The 22,618-nt window shown below is 38.1% G+C and overlaps 1 protein-coding gene across 1 annotated transcript in view; it reads right to left on the bottom strand.

The window, feature by feature from the left end:
* The window catches only part of LOC128507994 (E3 ubiquitin-protein ligase UHRF2-like), a 58,606-nt gene extending 37,083 nt beyond the window's left edge, over window positions 1–21,523 (bottom strand). Inside the window, exon 1 of the mRNA XM_053479187.1 lies at window positions 21,232–21,523. Coding sequence (XP_053335162.1) covers window positions 21,232–21,384 — 153 coding nt within the window. The 5' untranslated portion in view covers window positions 21,385–21,523. The remainder of the gene's footprint in view (window positions 1–21,231) is intronic.
* Between the last annotated feature and the right edge of the window lie 1,095 nt (window positions 21,524–22,618).

Raw genomic sequence — 22,618 nt, 5'->3', positions numbered from 1 at the left:
TCCTGTATTTGATTATTAGTGCACAGTAATTTTGTATTAATGTCTGTAAAGTTTGTATTTGACTGAAAATTAAAAGTTCTCTTCTTTCATTCCTCCATTCTCTCTTTCTTCAGTTTTATCGCTTGCTTCTCTTCCTCCGGTTCCCTCCACATTTTTCTCCTCCATTTCATCCCTCCATTTTCACGCCGTGGTTTTTGCGCGAGCGGTGAAATGGCGGGTTCTTTAAGAGCGAGACGCGCCATCATGATGTGTTAAGAAAAAAAACCCTCGCTGGCTCACAATCACGCTCTCCTGGATCAGTGTGTGTGTGTGTGTGTGTGTGTGTTAGCAAAGTATGGGTCTGAGTGTCTGCGTGTTTTGCACTCAAATGTCTTAAAGCAATATGTGTTTGTGTGTGTGTGTGTATGTAAGTATATTTAAATTCTTCCCAACTACATATTTCAGTCCTTTTGCATACATAATTGTGACGGGTCCTCAGTGTGTGTGTGTGTGTGTGTGTGTGTGTGCGCGCGCGCAGTGGTGTTAGTTTGACGGGTTGACTTGCAGGTTAAAAAAAAAGGCCAATGTGTGTATGCGTGTGTATTTGTGCGCGTGTATGCACCCAACCGCCATTTCAGCTTCAAGGAAAAGAGAATTCTGGGAAATTTGAGGAGCAGCTCCCCTCCCCCACCACCAACCCGGCAGAGCGCAAGCAAGCGAAAGAACAAAAATTGGAAAAAAAAAAAAGAGCAGGAAGAGGAAGATTTGGGTCAGGTTCTAATAACGAAAAAACATCGACACAACAGTGTAGTAAAGAGTGACCGGGTAGTAAGACGTAACCGATTGATCATTAAACACAGAGCACCACAAAGCAATAAAATCCTTGTTCTTTCTAGTTGTCTTTCAGCTTTACATCCTGCAGTAACGGGTCTTGCGTAGCTAAAACTCAGTGTGTCCGGTTAACAATCGGGTCTCGCTGGGGTTTAGACTCGCTCCTGTACACACCATCATCAGATCTCGTTTTCTCCTGCACAGCATGCAGGCTGCCGCGAACGGCGGTCAGGACACAAATGCAGGTCTAAACATTTTTTTTTTTTTCTCAGTGAACAAATCGAGCACAATGGGAAACGTTAAACAGGCAACGGTCATGTGACTGGCAAAGAACGTAAAAAGGGCAGAATGAAAGTAAAAAAAGGAGAGTGATCAAAAACCGGGATAACAATCAAAACAGTAAGGTTCGGTGACGACTGGCTAAACAGACACGGCGCGAACTCCTCACAAAGTATACTCACTTGTGTGAGCCCTTAAATACTCTGGATATGAGCGTGTGATCAAAGATATACATGCATGAGTAGTCCAGTGAACATGAACAATAGGAAAGTGCCCTAACAAAGGGAATTAATTCAGGGTAAAATTCCCCAAAATTAAAAATATATATATTATTTGCACTATGGGGCAGCACGGTGGTGTAGTGGTTATCACTGTGGACTCGCACCTGCCTCAGGTCTGTGTTGGTGTAGTTTGCATGTTCTCCACATTTCCAGTGGGTTTTCTCTGGGTACTCCGGTTACCTCAGACAGTCCAAAGACAAAGTAAAGAGGGGGAAAGGAATTTATTTGATTCTTTTGTATTTTGTATTTGTTTACTGCCACATCCAAAATCAATTTTAAGGATTTATTACATTTATAATAGGAAATACACCGGGTGATCAGCCAGAGACTAGAATTTAATTTTATTTTATTGCAGTTTTTTTAGGCTGATCGACCATGACTAATCATGCAGGACATAAGCGATCCTGCGCCATGTGCACGAGCATCTGAGTGGTGCAAGAGACGCATTTTTATGGCGTTACATTATCAAAAGTCTTAAAACCCCACGAGCCCTATTAATCTCAAAACACGTGTGCCTGCGTTAGAAGCTGCACGTTCATAAAAAGCTCTCTGCGCTCGCAGTAGCTCAATATGCATTTGAGGAGGTAAGACGACGCTGTTTCTTTATAATCCTATTACTATTACTGTTCACACACTGGCATCCCGTGTGGTGGGAGTGAATTATTTGCTACGTCTGTTTAGAAATAATAATTATGGCGGATGACAGAGAATCGTGCTGCGCAGTAATAATTTTTAATTTAATGTTATTAAATTACTTGTATTTCTATTGTTTAAATGCTAAGTGAGAAGTTAAATGGTTTTTAAGTGAGAAAACTAATACTACAAGGAATGGGGTATATTTAATTACTCAAATTCAAATCAGTTGTGAAGCTGGTCAATAAAGCTATGGTATAAAACTTTCAAGCTATGACAACTTTTTATTTTTTAAGGTTCAAGGTCTAAAAAATGTATATAAAATTTTTTTATGTTGATTTAGGATATCTATAAAATCATGATAATTACAGAATCGCAATATTAACCGAATCGTCACCTAAGTATCGTGATAATATCGTATCGGGAGGTAACTAGTGATTCCCTCCCACTCCTTCAGATTAGGTTTATTGGCGTTACTAAATTGCCTGTAGTATGTGTGTGTGTGCTCTGCACACAAGGATGGATTGACACCCTGTCTGTGGTGTACCCAGCATCGTGTCCTAAGTCTCCTGGGATAGGCTCCAGGCCCTCCGTGACCCTGTATACAGGATAAAGCAAAAAATACTCACCAGAGAGCGGCAAAGTGACTCGACACAGTGGCATCGAAACCCCAGTGCCCAGCTAGCAATTTGGCGGGGTAATTGCAGTGCGACACAAATGCACCAGCACACAAGTATAAATGCTCGCAATGTCGTTAACCATTTGCATAGACCTGACTTAAAGCATAGGCTTTAGCTGCCTAGCATGTTGCTAATAAAACACAAAGTCTGGGGAGTCCAGTTTCACACTTCGTCTGTGGAACATGCTTACGTTGAAGATGACGTAATTCTGACTGGTTTATTAGACCCAAATGCAGAGCGTAATGCATGAATATGTAAAAGCACTTACAGTCCCGATGGTTCTGCATGATGAATGCGAGAGTAAATGTCGGTTGTTCCAATGTGCAATAATACAAATGACAGGCAATCTCAAGGTCGGTAAACATGACATGAAAGTCAGAGCAGGTTAATCCAAACATATAGTAGTTCAAACGACAGGTGGTCTCTATAAATTTATTGATTATGTGGGAGTCAGAGCCAGTAAATCCAAACCTGCGATAATCCAAGATCAGGACAAACCGAGGACAAAAAACGGGGTCTTAATCACAGTAGACGTTTGCAAGAAAACGTGTGAATATCTTATATTTTACAATATACTTACAATATGTTAAATATAGGTACAATATCTTAAACGTTTGTGCAATAGCAACTGTGCAATAACACCATTTTAAGCTGTGCAGTATTACCCAGTGCAATTTGTTTGGAAGTTCTTTGCTGCTGTAGCATAGAAATGTCCACACTGTGGGACAAATAAAGGTATAGCTTATCTCAATACTGAGTTAGGAGGGCACACAATAATCTGGCGAGTTTTAGAAGAAATATATTATATATTATATAAAAATATTATAGAGAGGACTGCAAGGGACATTAGGTACACTTATTATCTATAGATGTTTTACAGTCACATGACTACCATGACATCAGGAACAACAGTGGACAGCAAAAGCACCATTAACCAACATTAGCCTACTATGTCTTTTCATTCGTGAATTAGTTTTTTAAAGCAAAAAAAAAAACAAAAATTACCTAATAACCTACATGTATGGGATTGCCTGACGCAACACATAAACATAAAACATAAAAAGGAGTAACTCTGCATTTTGATATGCGGTATGTTACGGTGGACTTCTCAACTTATTCAAAAGAGAAACAAGCATGTGAAAATGGATAAAGACGGCAATAAGAATATTAATTTGCATAAATTTAATTTCTTGATTGCCTCAGATGGTGTACAAATAAATAATTCCTCTTGGATTTGGTAGCGTTTTCTAGCGTTAGCTCATTTACTTGAGTACTTCTACTTCAAATGACATGATGCTATGAAATATGCTGTGTTTTATGCTTCATAAAAGGATGTGCAGATAACACTATGCATCCTACATAGTGAAAAATGGAAAGCTAATGCGCTACATATGGTGTGGAATCCCACGTTCCACACACCTTTGATCAGGGGTAGGAGAGGGATTTGGGATTCAGCCATAAAAGCTAGTTAGCTTTGTAGCTCGCATTAGTTGTGAAACCCAACACACACGGGTCAGAGGCAATTCGGGCAAACAAAAAGAATTATCCGGAATGATTTGATATCTAGGTTTTGGCATTGGCATCTGGTAAGTAACGACAAGTAAAAGGAAAGATGATTTCAGCCCCTTAGCCCTTGCTAACTTTTGTGGGCATGCTAACCCTGATAGAGCACTATGCACCCAGAACTTTGTGCACATGGGCAGGTATGAGAAGAGACTTAAGAAGTTGAATAAATCATCTTGAACTCCTTCTAATTGACCGCTAGAAACCTCATTATTCTTGATATATATTGATTTCATTATATAACTTGTGCTCCTTGAGCCAAGAAAAATGTACACTTGTTGATATGATGAAGTTTTCTGTGAGGAGACATTTATTTTACATTTACATAAGGAGTCTCCAATGCCAGAGCTTTGTACCAGTCAGAGTTAAAGCACTAACTTTAACAAACAACCTGTTACACCTCATCCACACACATTATTGTCACGTTCACAGCAAAAAACAACAAAAATTTAGACCAGCTGACAGCTTCTCTTCCCATGCCCTAATCCTCCTTAAAGAGAATGCATTACTTCTCTCTAATACGTTCACTTTACTGCATCTCAGTAAAAACACTTACTGCTCATATGTACCTTTCTTTTTAGACTTAATCTTTTCATCATTTCTTATGTGTTTTGTCACCATCGGCAGGATTTATGTGTAATTCTTTTGAATGCATTTTAACTGCCCTATTTATTATATTTCATATGTATTCTTGTAATTCTAATTTGATCCTGTAGTGTACTGCTGTGTTTCTGACAGTTACTCTTCTGCTAAACTAAGAAAAACTTTATTAGACTTCAATCAATAATTGAATGGGACTAAATGTAAATCACTGATGAAGTAAAAGTGCACCACAATCATGACCTTACATAAGGTGAAAATGTGACTAAGAAAGTAAATACAGCATTCATACTGCTGACGAGGGCTGCACGATAAAAAAAAAAATACTATCACACTGCGATTATTGTGACACAATTTGCTATATAAATTGGGATCAGCAATTATTAAGTTACCTTTTTGTATTTAAATATATTTATCTAAGCTCCATCCATCCAGCCATCCATCTAGTAACCTCTGTAGCCCAACTAGGGACCGTAGAGGCCAATGGAGACCATCGTATTTAACCCCGTTTTTACGATTGTGGTAGGACATCCTGTCAACATTCACACAGGCCTTCATATACTACAAGAAATACCAATTAGCCTAATCTGCATGTGTTTGGACTGTGGGAGAAAACCAGAATCCCCCCCCCCCAAAAAAAAATACTAAGCAGAGAACGTGCAAACTCCATCTACACTTACCCCAAGGCGGGAATTGAAACCAGTTCCTGGAGGTGCAAGGCATCAGTGCTAACCACTAAGACACTGTGCCACCATTTATCTAAGCTAACAGCAACTAATTGAACAAATTATTGTTTACCAATATTTCTTTATCAACTTAATATTATTGACAAACTTTACAGAAATTCCTGATTATGGATATGCTGCCAGTAATAAATTGAAGCCTTTTGCAATTAAATAATTTCCCTGATACTGTTATTTTAATTTTGTGAAATTAATTGCGCAGCTCTACTGCTGACTATTTTGTAAATATATTGGGTTATTCTAATTTTGTTACTTTGTATAAGATCTGGACATTTCTCAATAAGTAAAAACATAATGAATTATATTGTAAAAAATGGAATAAACATATAATCTGCTCTAAATGAATACAACACAGAAATAAGAGGTGCACAGTTGTTTTTTAAAAAGCTTAGTAGGAAGGGTTACAGGGCATGTAGCTGAGACGAGCGTGCATCGTGATTCGGATCCCACAGGAGAAAAAAAAATGTGAAGGATGTGAGGGGTGTTGAAAGAAAGGGGTGTAGAAAGAAAGAAAAATATATCAAGATTGAGATTATATCACAACCTTATTAAACGCATGTTTAAAAAAAATAAAACGGGGAACTTGGGTGTGCATTTTTACAATGCATTTCCCAGCATTTATACACTGAAATGCCCAATTTAAAGACTATTTATGATTGTTTTTGGTGTGAAGTGGCTTTTAGTAAACAAACTTTGGGGACTACAACTAAAAACTACTCTGATGATCAAGCAACTGACTATTTAAGTTTAGAATTGAACAATTACTCAATAGCTCTTATTGAGCTTTTAGATTTTACATTTAGCTTAAGATTGTTTAAGGCATGTGTTAACTAACAATAAAGTCAGTAAAGATAAATACTTTATTCCAAAATGTAGTTTAATAAAATTTCCTGCTGAAAGATAAAAACATAAAAAACCTTTCTAAATCTTAAACCAAGGATAAGCAAAGTAGCAACCGTAAAATATAACAGTTACTTAAATTTTAAAGACAGCAGATGGCAATTTTGGCAGTTAAAATGCCTAGCCAGGGATTCTGATGAGCCGGATGGAATAGCATTTTCATGCAGCTCTTCTGGACCAACAACTGGGCCAGATGTGTCTTAGTTTAATTTTTTTTATCACTCAAAGCAACAAAGCTTATCCTACTCTTGATTGAATTTGATAACCATTAATTACTCTTGCTTGCCAGGTGTCCCTTCACAAAGTGGTGCTTGACTACACCCCTGGCATCACAAAATCTTTTGCCTATGGTAGCTAGCAGACTATTTTGAACTTGAATGCCTGAAGTACCAGATATCAACAAATGATTCGTGCAATGGCTTGATTTATATTGGCTTCCTTTTTAGTGTGGTCAGTCAACATGCTGGTAAGATACAAAATAAAACTATTTTAATTGCCATTTAGCGCCATCGACTGCCTCACCTTCTGTTGTTTTAGGTAGGCTACAAACACTGCATTTTGGGGATGCACCTGCCTATGAGTAAAGTGAAAGCCCAGATACCATATTTCTACCTGTCCAGTTGCACACTTCTGTGATAGAGTAGAAAACACCATCAAGATAGTGGAGTCAAAAAGAGTTGCCAGTACACCATGGTTAAATGAAGTGTAAAAAAAAAAGCAAGGAGTATCCGGTCAAGTTGTGTGGCCTTCAATGTGTGGACATGTACAAGTCAAATTTAGCCACTGCATTGACTTTTTTAAAGTCCACTCAAAAACGGACCATGACTACCAGACTGCTCCACTACTTTATACTTTACTCTAAACAACCTTTTTTGTGCTTGGGTAACTGGTTATGGATGGGGCAGCTCTGTACAACCAGTCCTGATGTGCAACCTAGGAACCTGCACCATGCAACCTGGGAATCTGGGCTCTCTAGACTAGAAGGTACTGGCAATTTAATTCAGTGGTGTCGATGGCTACATTTGGGACCCTATGATGCTAAGGCCTAGTTTTCTTTTTTCTCTATGATTGACCAGAGATTTCTGTCTAGGAACATGCGCTCAAAACGATCTCACGCAGACCGCCAAAATGCCTTTAAAAGAGACAGCCAAAAAAATGTATGTGTTTTAAAGTTTGCATCAGCTATCTGTGATTTGTCTTGGTGTGCCTGATGATCAGCACACCACTGTCTCTTGGACAGAGAAATGTGGTCTCCACAGAAGACTTTGGTGAATGACTTCCAGCCAGACCATTTAAATTTTACACTAGCTTTTTTCTTCTCAGGAAACACCATCAAGTAAACCACAGGAACTGCCTATCTTCATGGTTTTATGAAATTGGGTTGGTATACTAAAATTGTATCACCCCAAATCTTTTAACTGACCTGTTAACAGCATTACCCTTGCTTCTTCATGAACAATCTAGAACTTCTTGGACCTACTGCAAACAGTTTTTTAAATGATGTTTACAATGACATGGGGCATGAACATGAACAATTATTTTGATAAGGCGAAGCCCACGGAGGTTTTTGGTATCTCTCATATTGCAAATATTAAGCATTTGTGTCATTTGTCCCAATTCTTAGCTTTATCATGAATCAAACTTCTGAATTATATATTTTTAATTAATTGTGAGAGAACAGTGTAAAAAGCACTGTTTAGAATCATCTGTCTGTGGATGGTAAAAATTGGTGCAAAATGAGTTACTCCCCAATAATTTGTACAGTTTGTGAAGAGAATGTAATAATAAAGATGTGCCTTAGTTTGTGCAATTTTCCTTTAGGATCCTGTCTGGTGACCAAACTTTTTCAAAAATCCTCTGATAGGGTAACACCACCCATGAGATGCGTTAGTGTCTTATCCTGCCCTAAATGTTCAGGCATGGAATTATGATGAACCAGATCGAATAGCAGCTCCATGCAGCTCTACTGGACCACAACTGGGTCAGATGTTCTTTAGCTTAAATGTCTTTCATGTCTTCCTCAAAATAACTTATTTATCCTTAAAAGAGAAATCCAAAGTGCCAGTGGAAAAGGGCAATATTTGACTGTTTTTGCTAATCATTAATTACTCTTGCTTTGATGAAGGCATTTTGTTGTGCGATTAGTTCAAGGGGAAATCTCAGAGGGGTATCCCTACAAAAAGTGTGTAGGGGTGGAGCTGCTCAATCAGGGTAGGCCCAAGGAGCATCAGGCATCCAGACCAGTTCTCACACTTACATAAGAAAACACTGATCCAGGAAATGCCTGTATTTCCTACAGCAAAGGTACAGATGGGTCTGGCCTGTAGAAAGACAGCATAAGACAGGAGAAAGTGTCAGAGAATAAAAGTGTACCTCTGGTAGCTGGCTTACCCTTTACAGTACTGCATTTTAACTAATCTGGCACTCCAGCTACATACACAGCAGCAGCTGGTGGCCACCAAACTAACCTTCTACTGACATCAAGAGAGGATGTGTAGAGAGCACTCATTCTCAGGCCATCCCAGTGCAACTGCCATGCACTCAAAATGTTCCACAAGCCCTGGATGGAGAGGTTGCAGATGAAGGAGTTTTGGTTTGCAACAGCATCTGGAACATTTACTATTGTTGTTGTTCCTGGCACCAAGTAGGTTATGGTGATGTCTGACATGGGATTTTATTATCTCGCTGAGTGGGGAGGTTTCCATGGTAGCCTCTGGAGGACGCAGGAAGAAGAAAAGCTAATTTTCCTTGGAGCTTGAGACTCCTATATGTTTACAGCCATGCTTTTCAGCAGCATACTTTTCATTTACTCTACACCAGACCATTTGTTTCATCAGGTCAAAGCTTCTCCTTTTTAAGTCCTCTCTGTTACTGGAAGGACAAACAAAGCACCGGCATTAATCACCCCAGATTCATAATGTGTTCTTGCAGTTTCAATCCTCCCTCTCTCTGTCAACAACAATAGCCCTGCTGCCACAGCATCTGTTTGTTTAAGTGACAGGACACAGTTTTTAAGTACGCTTTTCCTGTAAGCACTTTTATAGCTGGACTTACAAACAAGAAAATAGGTTTATTCCTAAGAGAGCAGTTTCAGGAGTAGTAACCTCTTCTTACTTGGAGCAAAATAAGTTTAGCAATATCACTTTTAATGTCACAACAGTTTTTGCTCCAGCTACACAATTAAATAAAAACAGTTAAAAGAAAGTTTAAATGATTACATAGTTATAACTTTCTCTTTAACATGCAATATTGTACTATCTGAACATTCCATTCCAGATTTATGCTGGTCCACACTTAATTCACCACCTGCAACCAGTTAAAGACAAAGCATTTGCCATATGATTCTTCTTTGTATTGTTATTTAAATTACAGTGAAACCTCGGAGTAACGCAGTTTCGAGTGTTCCACAAGACGAGCAAAGATTTTTAATAAATTTTGACTTGAAAAACGAGCAAGTCTTGGTTTACGAGTACCTCGCTTCTTTTTTTGACGCCGAGCGTCACATGATCACAACTGCAGCAACAGTTTTTTCTCTCTCTTGTGGTGCTGAATTGTGGTTAAATCGTCTCCCCTGCTGGGTCTTAGTGCTTGTCTCTTACTGGTATAATCAATCTGTGCACGCGTGTACTTTTTACGATAACACTGTGACCGTGACCGAATAACACTTTACACGTGTGTGTGCGCGTGTAAAGCAAAAAAAAGTCTCATTAGAAGGTTAAAAATCAATTTTCTCCCTCTCTGTTAGTATGTGTGTGCGCGCACGTAATTTGACACCGTTCCGGGTCACACACTCTCTTGGCTTTAGTGTGTGTCTATGTGTGTGTCTCAATCTCTCTCTCTGCTCTTCACAGAAACTCTGCTCTGTTGCGATTCTTTTCCAAGGTAAAGTGCAAGTTCATTTGTTTGTTTTACTTTACAGCAGTTTTTCCATTAGTATGCGCTCATTTGAGTGGCTTTAGCAATGTTCCTTGCTAATTTTTTAGACAAAACAGTCTTTCCGTTAATTTGTGTTTATGTGAAATTCAAATAAGAGAGGGGAAAGGTTTACTGTGTAAGAAAGTCTCATTATAAGGTTAAAAATCCATTTTCTCCTTCAGCCTCTTATGTGTGCACGCGCGTAATTTGACACCATGCCGGTTCACACACTCTCTCTCGGGACGGCAAGGGCTTCACATACACACAGCGCCTGCGCGCATAAACGGAAACACTTATCTGTCAGGATTTATTTCTACTTTTTTTTAAAGGTGAAGTGCAGTTTAATTTGTTTTATTTTTACTTTATATTTTGTGGTAATAATTTTTATGTATTTATTTTTTTGGGCTGTGAAACGAATTATTTGAGTTTACATTATTTCTTATAGGAAAATTTAATTTACTTTACGAGTGTTTTGGAATACGAGCCCACTTCCAGAAAGAATTATGCTCGTAACCCAAGGTTTCACTGTATACTGTTTTTCCAAGATTTGGTCCATCTGGAACATAAACTGAATCTCGGCTAAGTTGATTAAATGCTTTTCATAGGATGATGGGGCACTGGTAGCTCAGTGCCATGCCATGCGGAAGGCCTGGGTTCGATTCGCAGCCAGTGCCCAGACCCCAGCCACTGTAAGCAGTGTGGGTCCCAAGCCCGGAAAAAATGGGAGGGTTACATCAGAAAGGGCATCCGGCGTAAAAACCTGTGCCAAACTTGAATGTACAGTTCGTATTGTCCGCTGTGGCAACCCCTTGCCGGAAGCAGCCACAAGACCAACAACAACAAATGGTATAGCAAGAATCACACAGTCATAGCCACAAATGGTTTTCAACTAGTAATCTTGTCTAGCAACTGGAGGGCCAGTGTCCCACATAGTTTGGCAATTCTCTTGCTTAAACATACCTGTTTTAACTAATCGGATAATCACTATGTCCAGTGAATGTGTTTAAGTGTTGGTAAATTACAGACTGTGAATTTGAAGATCCCTGATGTAGGAGCTAACAATATACTCTAGGGGTGGCCAACCCTGGTCCTTCAGATATACTCTAGGGGTGGCCCCGCATGTTCTCCAATTATCCCAGTTTCTAATTGATTAAACACACCTGATGTCTGATGCCATAATATATTCTGGCCCTATCCCAATGCAACATGGTGAAATAGCTTGGAGCATGTTATGATCAATTAACTGCTGGACGTCCCTGTGGTAACCAAAACAATGATGGCTTCGCAGATAATTGGAGTACTTTTTCAGGGCAAGACTGACCTTTAAGACAGGACAGTGTCCATTCCAATCAGAAAGGCGCTGCTCTCATTTCTTTCGGTAAAGCTCATAGTCTCAGAACAGGCCTAGTTAATCAGTGACAACCCAGAGCCCAGGACAGGGAGCAGACAAACAGGCTAACCTGATCGCCTGCTATAACTGCACTGAATTATCACTCAAGTTCAACCATATTAAGCCTGTGTCTGTTCCCAAAGTTAAACAAAAAATGTAGAAATACTCTGTTCTAAAAAATCTGTTTTATTAATCTAATTATCTAATTATTAGATTAATGCACAAACAGCACCTCTGATCTCACTGTTAAATATTTGATTTCTTACATTTACAAAGTTTATTGTGTTTAACAGGAACATTGATTAAAACAAATAAGCATGTAGCATTAAATGAAACTAATTCTCCTGGATACAGCTACATACATCAGTCTTAGCTAACTGGTAGAAGTAAAGATGTCGTAGTTATTTATAATGATCATCATTACACAAAACATGGACACAATTTTAACCCATTCAAAATTAATTAAACCAGCATAATCTATGTAGGCATAAATAATAAGTTTACATCTTCAATTCCACTAATTATTATTCACAGACTCCAAGAGCCATACTCCAATGAATTTTTCTGGGAATTTGCAGAATTCCTTTCAAACCTTGTTATATCTTTGTATCCATCTCTATCTGCACCAAGCATTAATTTTTGGAGACTTTCATTTTCATAATCAAGAAGAACAATGACAGTATTTATGTGTATATATGTGTGACAGTATTTATGTGTATATGAAACTCAGTAGATGTTAATAAGGGTGTAGTGGGACAGACTCATAAAGAAAATACAGTCACATTTCCACAATCTAAAGTTATCTCAGATCATTATAAATGTATTTTAGTAAAATGTGTACTTTACCACACTATCAAAATAAATGTACATTCATTTTAACTACTGCATAGAACTTCAGCAGTATCAGTAATCTCTCAGGGGTATTGATTTGATCACCGTCTGAACCCTCAAAACTTGTTCAGGCAACTATATGCTTAATCAACATTCCATTATACTCTAGATAATGCAGCCTCACTTAAAGAAAAATAACTGGAGAGAAAACTAGCATCCTGGGATAACGCTCACATGCGCACCTTAAAACGTGTGTAAATAAATGGCATCAAACTAGATTACCAGTAGTTCAAGCAGCATGAAAGAAGAGCGTCCTGAACTATAGAAGAGCTCTTACTGCTGTCATACCTATGAATCCCTCCACCCTTATAACCATACATACAAACAATCCTAAAAGCTTAAATTCTTATTCAGTACAGAAACATGCATGTCAAAACTGTATGATATTCAGGACTTCAAGAATTTTTCGAAAACAAAATTTAAAATACCAGGTAAATTCAAACTTTAAATTTAATATGAGACATTGTCAGAGTTGATAATATGAGTAATATAACAGATCAGCATTTAAAATGTTTTATGCCATGTCAATAATCTGAACTAATTTCACTTTTTTCTTCAGCAAAATCATTAGCCTGTGTACTCTGTCCAATAACTACAAGCTTATTCAAACTGAAATAATGGAACCACATTACAGTAAGAAATTTTCTATTCTTCCCTTAGAAATGGATATGTAAATAAATCTTCTAAACTAGCAGTTATTAAGTCCATTATTAAGTAATCTGACCTTGACCCCTTAATCTGTCCAAGTATAGGCCAATATCAAATCTCCCCTTTCTATGATCCTAAAAAACATTGTAGCACAGCCCAGGTTAGGGTTAGAAATGTATCAGTCAGAATTTAGGCCACATCATAACACAGATACAGTGCTGGTTAAATTGGTAATGACCTACTGCTGGCCTCTGATCAGGGTTGTGTTTCCTTGCTTGTGTTGCTTGACCTTAACGCAGATTAAGACACCACTGATCTGCTTGATAGAATAGAAAATGTTGTAGGAGTTATGAGAACAGACCTCTTCTGGCATCGGGTCTATTTGACTGACCTTATTCAGTTTGTAGATAAATGGTGACTTCTCTACACATATTTAAAAAAGTTTGTTGTTTCTCATAGTTATGTTTTAGGCTAATTATTATTTTATACATTCGTATCATGGATTGCGAGTAATTTGGTCTCTGAGCGTTTGCAAGATGAGCAGAAATTTTTGTTAACTTAAATAAGCGAGGGCTTGATATACAAGTAGTATGTACGCATTTTGTCTGCCAAGCATCACATAATCAAAACTGAGCCAATGGTTGTTCTCTCTCGTGCACTGTGGGATTATAGGTAATTGTCTCCCACATTCATTTTTATTTGAGCACAGTAGCCCCCTACCTTCTCTCGTCCTAATTTAGCTGCACACAGACATACATACACACACAAGCATGAGCATTCAAACACACACTAAGGGAAACACTGCTCTGTCAGCATTCTTTTCAAAGTTAAAGTGCTGGTTAATTTGTTTTATTTTCACTTTATATTTTGTATTAATTATTTTTATTAGAATATTTTAGGCTTTTGAATGATTTAGAGGAGTTTCCAGTATTTTTTATTGGAAAATTCACTTAGATATACAAGTGTTTTGATATACAAGCACGCTTCCAGAACAAATTATGCTCGCAATCCAAGGTTTCACTATATTAGTTTCTGCTATTATGCTGATGACACACAGTTGTATGTTTCAACAAAGCCAGATGAGATACACCAACTTAATAATGTTGAGGAAAATGTAAAGGACATTAGACACTGGATGCTAACTAATTACTTTCTACTTTTTCTGAAAAGACGAAAGTGCTGGCTCTAGATCCACATAAAGCTTGAATTAAGCTTTCTTATCGCATAGCAACTCTGGATGGCCTTTCTGTTTTGTGCAACAGTAAAAGACCTTGGTGTGATCATTGATTACAGTCTTTCCTTTGAAGCTTATGTAGGTAACATTGCTAGGATAACATTCTTTTTCTTAGAAACATTGCCAAGATGAGAAATATAACGCACTACATGATTCATGCTTTTATCCCTACGTTAAATTACTAAAATGCCTTTAGTAATAATGTTTATCCAGGTATATATTAAATTTATAAGTTAAATTTAGTTCATAAGGCTAAAAGTTCTTACAAGAACTAGAAAATGTGAGCTCCTATCTTGTCCACAATGCTTTTGCTAATTGTGAAATTTTGCATTTATTTTTAAATTCGACTTATTGACAAAGCACTATGCAGTCTTGTACATCTGTACATGACTGACCTGCAAGTATTTTATGATCCATCATGTCTACATTGATTAAAATTGCAAGCTACATGGATTGATGCAGGCTATTTGTTGGTAACTCATATAAGAAAGATGGCCAATTAACGGTTGTGACTCAGACACAGTCTCAGAGTTTATGTTTACGCTAAAAACTTATTTGTTTAGTAATGGCTTTTGTGAAAATGTTATCTTTAGGTAAAGGAGCAGACCTGGGGAACCCATGGCATAGTTTGCTATGGTGAACTGATTTGTTTAGCAACTCACTCTCATGAGCTTACTCAGATTTGTTGACAGTGAAGTGACTTCCCATGAAGCCTTCATGTATGTGTTTCCTTCTGGCTCTCTCTTTTATTTATGCTGTTATAGCTAGTCCTGCCGGAACAAAGTATACATTGACCTTATCCATGCCTTTATATCTCCTGAGGTACCAGTGATTCTGACCCCATTTGTCTTCGAGACCTGTCTGATGCTTCCAAGAGCTCTACTTCTAGTTAGAGCTATCATCATACAGAGACCACTAACTACTGATGATGATGGCCCCATATGGTCTGCTTTACTCAATCTAGTAATAACTCATTTTGAGTAACATAATACAAGCAGATTTTCTGTGATGACTTGAGACTACATTCGCTCTGATTTTTTCAGGACTGAAATTTAACATAGGCAGCACGGTGGCGTAGTGTTTAGCGCTGTTGCCTTGCACTTCCAGGGTCTGGGTGTGCTTCCTGCCTCGGGTCTGCGTGCATCTTCCTGTGCTTGGTGGGTTTTCTCCGGGTAATCCCATTTCTTCCCACAACCCAAAGACATGCAGATTGCCAAGTTTACATGATTAAAAGATTACAAGGTTACATGTCTTCATACATGCAATTTTGTGCACAGGGACATTGTCAAGTGTTGTAGTCAGCTGTCCATACTATAATGAATTACAGATCAAATATTTTTCCCTTTGCACAGGGTTGGCACCAGAGTTGTGTCCTACACCAGAACCACTTCACAGTTCCAGGGTCCTGGTTTTTGATCTGGGGTTCAATGTTCTTTAATGTTTCTTCACGGGTTCTCTCAGGTTCTACAGAGTCTCTCCACTTCCTAAAAACATACAGGTAGGCAGACTGGCAATAGGAAATTGCTTAAATGTGTGTATGATGCCCTGCAATAGCCTTTTTGGTAAATTTTCAAACCATGCACCCAGTGTTCCCAGAATAGGCTCTGAATCCACAGAAACTCTGACTATGGTAAGGCACAAAATCTGTATTTAATTTATCAATAGAGTACAATAGAACATTCTCAGTGGAAAACTACCAATCATTAGTATACAGCAGTGATTTACTTAGTTATTATTTAATGTTTATCACTGCTTTTTTATCTTTGTTTTTGTCAGAAAAATTACCACTGACTCATGAGATAAACATTATTTCAACAAAATTTAACATGATTTTCATTAAACACTGGGTGATCCAAAAAATAAACCATAGTGATTGTAAATTGTATGCATTTAATACAATTATATGTTCATATGTTTTATGTGTGTTTGTACAATTACCATTTTTATTTGATGCAGTGTAGGGTCCAGGTCACTTTTAAACATAATTGATATTCATGCTGATTGGACATTAAAAAAAAAAAAAACAGTTCAAGGATTCTTTATAGAAGTCATAATAGATTGGGTAACTCATATTCTTGAGGGACAGAGAGAGAAACGCAGTGAAATGCTCTCTCAGCGTCGGGCAAAGTCCCCTGTCTTCAAAGCATACTCGCTTCAGTGGCGAGCAGAAATCTTTGAGCACTGCAGAAAGCCAACGCATAAGAAAATGTATGCTAGAGACCAGAAAGCAAAGTGTGACAACGAGCAGCAGAGAGTCTTACAGATCCTAGATTTTTGTTTGACAGGCAACAATGAGTCAGAAAATGAGCTGGTGAAAAATAATAATATGCCCTGCACTCTACTGATTGGTCATACCGACAGCTTCGTATTCAAAGGGACTACACATTCTCTGTACAGTTAGTGTTTACTCCCTTAACAAAGCTGAATCAAGTATGCATTGATACCAACACATCTTGCTTTAATGTCGAGATATAATATCATTGTCATGTAAGCATACAGTGTGTGTATTGTGTGTTGCGCTGATGGACAGGTGACACAAACATAGAGAAAAAAATCACTATTAAGTGTTAAATAACAGCACCAGTGTTCAAGTATAATATTATTTTGAAATACACTAAGACAGAATAACAGTCTTAAATGTCCTTGACCCGACTATAATTTTTATCACAGTGCTTGTTTATGATTGGTCAAAATGGTGTTGCACCACTGACAATACTGCAGGTTTATAGTAAGGCATGTATTGTCTCCTTTATAATAACAGCAAGGTTTGAGCATTCTAACAATATTATTGTCTCTACACTATATTACATTGCAATGACATTTACATTTAATGCAGTTTATATTAAATCTCCAGACCCAACAATCATTATGCACTTTGTGTAGTAGCTCTGTGAAAAAAACATCAGAGTACATTTGTTTGAATTACCTCTCGAAAATACACCACATAAGAGGCCTTCTCCTCGAAATAAAATGAAAGAGGGCCAACTGACATGTCAATCTGTGATGATCTGAACTCACTTTCTGATATTAACTGACACTTCCTGGTAGCCGCGCACTCCTCCCCCAGTCTCATGTGCGCTCCTTCTATGCAGGGATTAACCATTAATCTGAAATAAATACATATTTATAGAACTGATAGTTTCAATCAATTTAATTTGACAAGCAGAGTTCTAGGAGTGCTGATATTACACCATGTCACTTTTTGCATCAGTCTCCTTGTCTATAACTGTTATGTACAATACTGATTTTGGCAATATGTTCCAGTTACTATCTGTTACTATCAGTTAGTCTGTTTATTGCAGGACAACATACAACATTCTATCCAGCTGTGACTTTTATGGGAAATATTTTTACTAAGTGAGCAAAATTAAACAAAACATTTGTGGCAAAAAAGGACTTTTACACTCCCAATCATGCTGTTGCACTGAATATAGGCCCAGCTGTGATTACCAGTGATTGCATCATCAGTCTATACTTACTCACTTTAGATTTCTAAAATTAACAAAAATTCAGACCCTTTGATCAATACTTTGACAGCAATTACAGATATAGTTTTTCTTGGATACATCTCAACAAGTTTAGTACACCTGGATTGGTGCAATTTATTCTAGTCTTCATGGCAGATTACCTCAATCTCTGTCAGATTGGATGGCAAGCAGCTGTGAACTGAAAGATCTCTTCACAGATGTGGGACAGAGTTTAAGTCAGGCTTTGGTTGGGCATCTTAGGGTTCTATTACACTACAGTCTTGGGCCCAGACTGAAGCACTTGACCCTAAAGTATGGTACATTTGTGTACACTTTGTATCATGCCTGAGGCTGGCACAGCAAGTCTGCTTTACAGTGTACTTGGACCAAATATGAAAGCCAACCATACCCAAACACGGCAGTGGACCACTGATTCATCAGCACCGTCTGTCTCCTCCAAAATTTCCCCATTTTCTGATCTCTATAGCCATAGCTGATAGGAAGGCCTCCAAATAACTTCTCTTGACATTTATTTACGAAATATAAGTACTAGTAGGCATACATAGAATGCTGACGCCTTTGTTCTCTTCTTCTCTTTGTGTTTATTGGCGGTGGGCAAGCCAATTGCATGAATACTGCCACTTGCTGTATTGGAGTGTAAATACACCAGTATAACTAAATAGGGACAATAATAACGTCTGTGGGGGAGTGGATGGGGGGGGGGGGGTCAATTTTTCCTGGGCACAAATAATCATGTCTAGTGTGAAGAACATTCAGGATTGTTTTTTACTGTTGGTCATTGTTGGGTTGACCTGTCACCTGTTGACCTGTTATGCAGTTCTTCAGACTCATGGAGTGCTCCAGAGATGGTTGTCTGTCCGACAGGTTTTTCTAATCTTTTCCAAAGGACTTTTAGACCTTTTTTACAATGACAGTTGATTATTTCTTAACTATCTGACCAAAGTCCTTGTTTCTCTGATGTTCATTTTGGCGGGACAGTAAACTCTTGAAAGTTAAACGTTTAAGGCTATGCTGGAAGGAAACTAGGTGATTTGTATACTTAAGTTGAATGTCCAGTTTGGTTTTTAGCTTGACTGGCCATTAACGGTGATCGGCCTAACAGCCTTACAGATACTAGTCCCAAGTGCAGAATCTGTGGCACAACAAAAATGCACATTGTCAAAAACCGTGCCCTTTTCTCCAAACACCACAAGCACTAATTAGTCAAAAATCACGAGCCTGTGTTAGAACCTGTCTGAACACTCAGAGCCACTCAACCAGCACGCTCACTGTCAAGTGGGGTTTTGGAGCATTTGAGGAGGTAAAATGTCGCTGTTTCTTTATAATCCTATAGGTAGTGCACTCTGAAATATTTACACGTTTTCATCCCATGTGGTAGGAAAGAATTATTTGCTAAGTTTGTTTTGAAGTAATAATATGGTTGATGACAGAGATATATGTTGCTTATTTAAATATAGCTTTTTGGTTAATTTAATTTTAAGTTAAATGTTAAGCGGGCTAAATTTAATTAACAATGAATCTTTTTGAGAGGTTTAAAATTTTACCAAAATCGAGGAAAAATATAATATTGAATTATGATATTTATAAAAACAACTCAAATCTGCACATAGGTATCATGATGATGATATAGTATCAGGTGGTGACTGTTGATTCCCATCTTAACTATCTAGGGTGTACCCTGCCTCATGCCCAAAGTCTCCTGGGAGAGACTCCAGTGCCCACGTGACCCTGTACAGAATAAGCAGTATAGAAAATAAATGAATAAGTAAACAAGAAATGCATTTTATTTATTCAAAGTCAGTTTGCCTGTCAATCTGACACAAACACACATGTGCCCTAACAAAGTTTGTGCACATCTTTGGATCAAAATAAACACAGCTCAAAGAAGGACAGCAAAAAGATGCAGGATTTACAACCAAAATAATCCAAACTTAACTACACAGATTTTAAAGAACTAAAACACGACCTACAAATATAAAGTTTTCATAGGTTTCATGTTAAGTAGGTACCATGGTTTAGTGCGAGGCATTGTACATCTGTACAAACATAGTGCAGTTGTTACAGCATAATTACACAATAATGTAACTGTACAGAGAAATGAAGTTGTTTCGTATCGCTGCTTCCGCTTATTGTGTATATATTTTTGTCCCGTTGTTTTCTGCCTTTCATTCATCAGCACGTGCAGCTGACAGGAAACCGGAAATATGAACACGCCGCTTTTGTTCTCTCTCTCTCTCTCTCTCTCTCTGCATCTTTAATCACATCTCAATTCCTTTTTTTACTTTTACGCTGTGACGTTTCATCCGCGAGCTCGACGTCAAAAAACAAAACACACTTGCGCGCGCACTAGCGCATGTACAGCACTTTGCTTCGCTTAGAGCAGCGCACGTGCCGCGGGAGGGAAACAAACAAACAAACAAACAGCACCAACAACGTGATGTGCTAATAACAGTAGGTTCATAAATAAAAATGAGACAGAGGCTCCATCCCGAAACGATGTATAAGTACAATAATAGAACACTACGCGGTATAAATATTGTGGATAATTAGAGAGAAACAGGACCTTAGTTTATTAACTGACGCATGTCTTCCTGTAACCATGGCTACGTCCCAAACCATAATACTCTCGCTCTAAGCGGTATGTCAGTACAGTATATGTTTACAGGTCTGTTTGAATATTATTTATTGGGTTAATGAGCAAATTGCGACGCTAAAGGGGTTAAAAACTAAATATATAACGGTGTGACCTGTATTCTTATTGGCGGTGATGATTATATGTAAAATTAATGACACCCCAAAAGATTATCCACATACACAAGGAACTAGATAAACAGCCGAGTGTCGACTTGACATCGAGTGTTTATCCGGGTTTAGTCAGACTTATATAACACTGCAGGCAGTAATTCAGTTTGTACGCTCCTGATAGTGTGAGAAGTGTAAAATCTAATTAATTTTACTCCATCCCGAATGGTTTATGGTAGTGTTTCTTGCGCAACAAACTGCAGGCTAACATTCCCAGCCAAACAGGAAGCTCCAAACGCGTTAGCCAGCCAGCTAGCCCTCTAACTTAGCAACCAGGCTAGCTAGCAGCATAGCAATACCCCAGGATGAAAAAACCCAAACAAACCCCGAGAGATAAATACGAGTCTGAAGCCGTTAAAACAGACATTTCGGACCTGTTTGCCCCTGTAGAATAAGCGCTGTCTCTCAGGGTCCACATTGAAGATCTCCTGGATTTTGAGACGTAGGGACTCGATCTTGGTGAGCCGGGACAGATCTTCCACCGTGCGGGTCTCCGTCCCGTCTATAGTGCGGACCTGAATCCACATCGCGCCTCGGTTTAGTCCCGAATAAGACACGTTTAACGGAAAAAAAATAAATCGGTTTAATCCGGTTTCGGGGGGTCGTAGGGAGGGGAATAAAGGGGGCTCTGAGAGAAAGTGTTCACAGCTCCATACACACTCTCTCTCTCTCTCTCTCTCCCTCGGCTTTAGGAGGCGTTACTCACTCAAAGCAGTCACGTGGCGCCAGTAGAGGAAAAAAACAAGCACGCGACGTTACAATTTCGCGCCTTTTTAAAGACGCCACGCGCATCTCTGGGGTTGTGTGTAAATTAGCTTGTTGCTGTCCTGTTTTAGGCTTTAGTTAATTTAAATGTAAATTAAATTATTCTACAAATCCCAAATATATCATTTCAAAACTGTGGTCGATAAATGTGTCACCCTTATGATTTTTAATGGGATGCAGATTATTATTATTATTATTATTATTATTATTATTATATTAACAATAATAAATGTTGTTATTATGGTAAATATAATAATAATGTTATTGTATAGATATTATTATTATTATTATTATTAAATTAATAATAATAATTGTTGTTGTTATTATGGTAAATATAATAATAATAATGTTATTGTGTTAATATTATGGTTATTGTTATTATCATTATTAATGCATGCACCATCATATCCTTTATCTTTTTATCCGCTTATCCTATGTACAGGGTCGGAGACTCTCAGAAGACTTAGGCCATGAGGCGGGGTACACACACAAACTACAGACAATTTGACGGTACGCCTATTTGCCTAATCTACATGTCTTTGGACTGTGGGAATAAACCAGAGTACCCGGAGGAAACCTACCAAGCATGGAAAGAACATGCAAATTCCATGCACAAAGACCTAAGGCAGGAATCAAAATTTCAATTGTGCGAGGCCACAGTCCTATTATTATTATTACAATTACTATTAAAATGCTTGTATGAAAACAGCAAATATGGGTTCAGTCAAAAAATAAAAACAAGAAGTAGTTAAATTAATGGAAATATAGAAGTAAATTTAATTGTAATTTTATATGTAAATATTTAATATTTAAATAATGTAATTTAGGGGTGCAGGGACATGGAGCCTATCCCAGGAGACTTGGGGCACGAGGCGGGGTACACCCTGGACAGGGTGCCAATCCATCACAGGGCACACACACATAGACACACTCACTCATTTTACGGGCAATTTCTTTTGGGAACGCCAATTAGCCTTACCTGCATATCTTTGGACT

This window comes from Clarias gariepinus, chromosome 19, assembly GCF_024256425.1.
Source record: "Clarias gariepinus isolate MV-2021 ecotype Netherlands chromosome 19, CGAR_prim_01v2, whole genome shotgun sequence".
Taxonomy (NCBI): Eukaryota; Metazoa; Chordata; class Actinopteri; order Siluriformes; family Clariidae; genus Clarias; species Clarias gariepinus.
The sequence above is the reverse complement of the archived record's forward strand: the minus strand, read 5'-3'. Positions and strand labels throughout refer to the sequence as shown.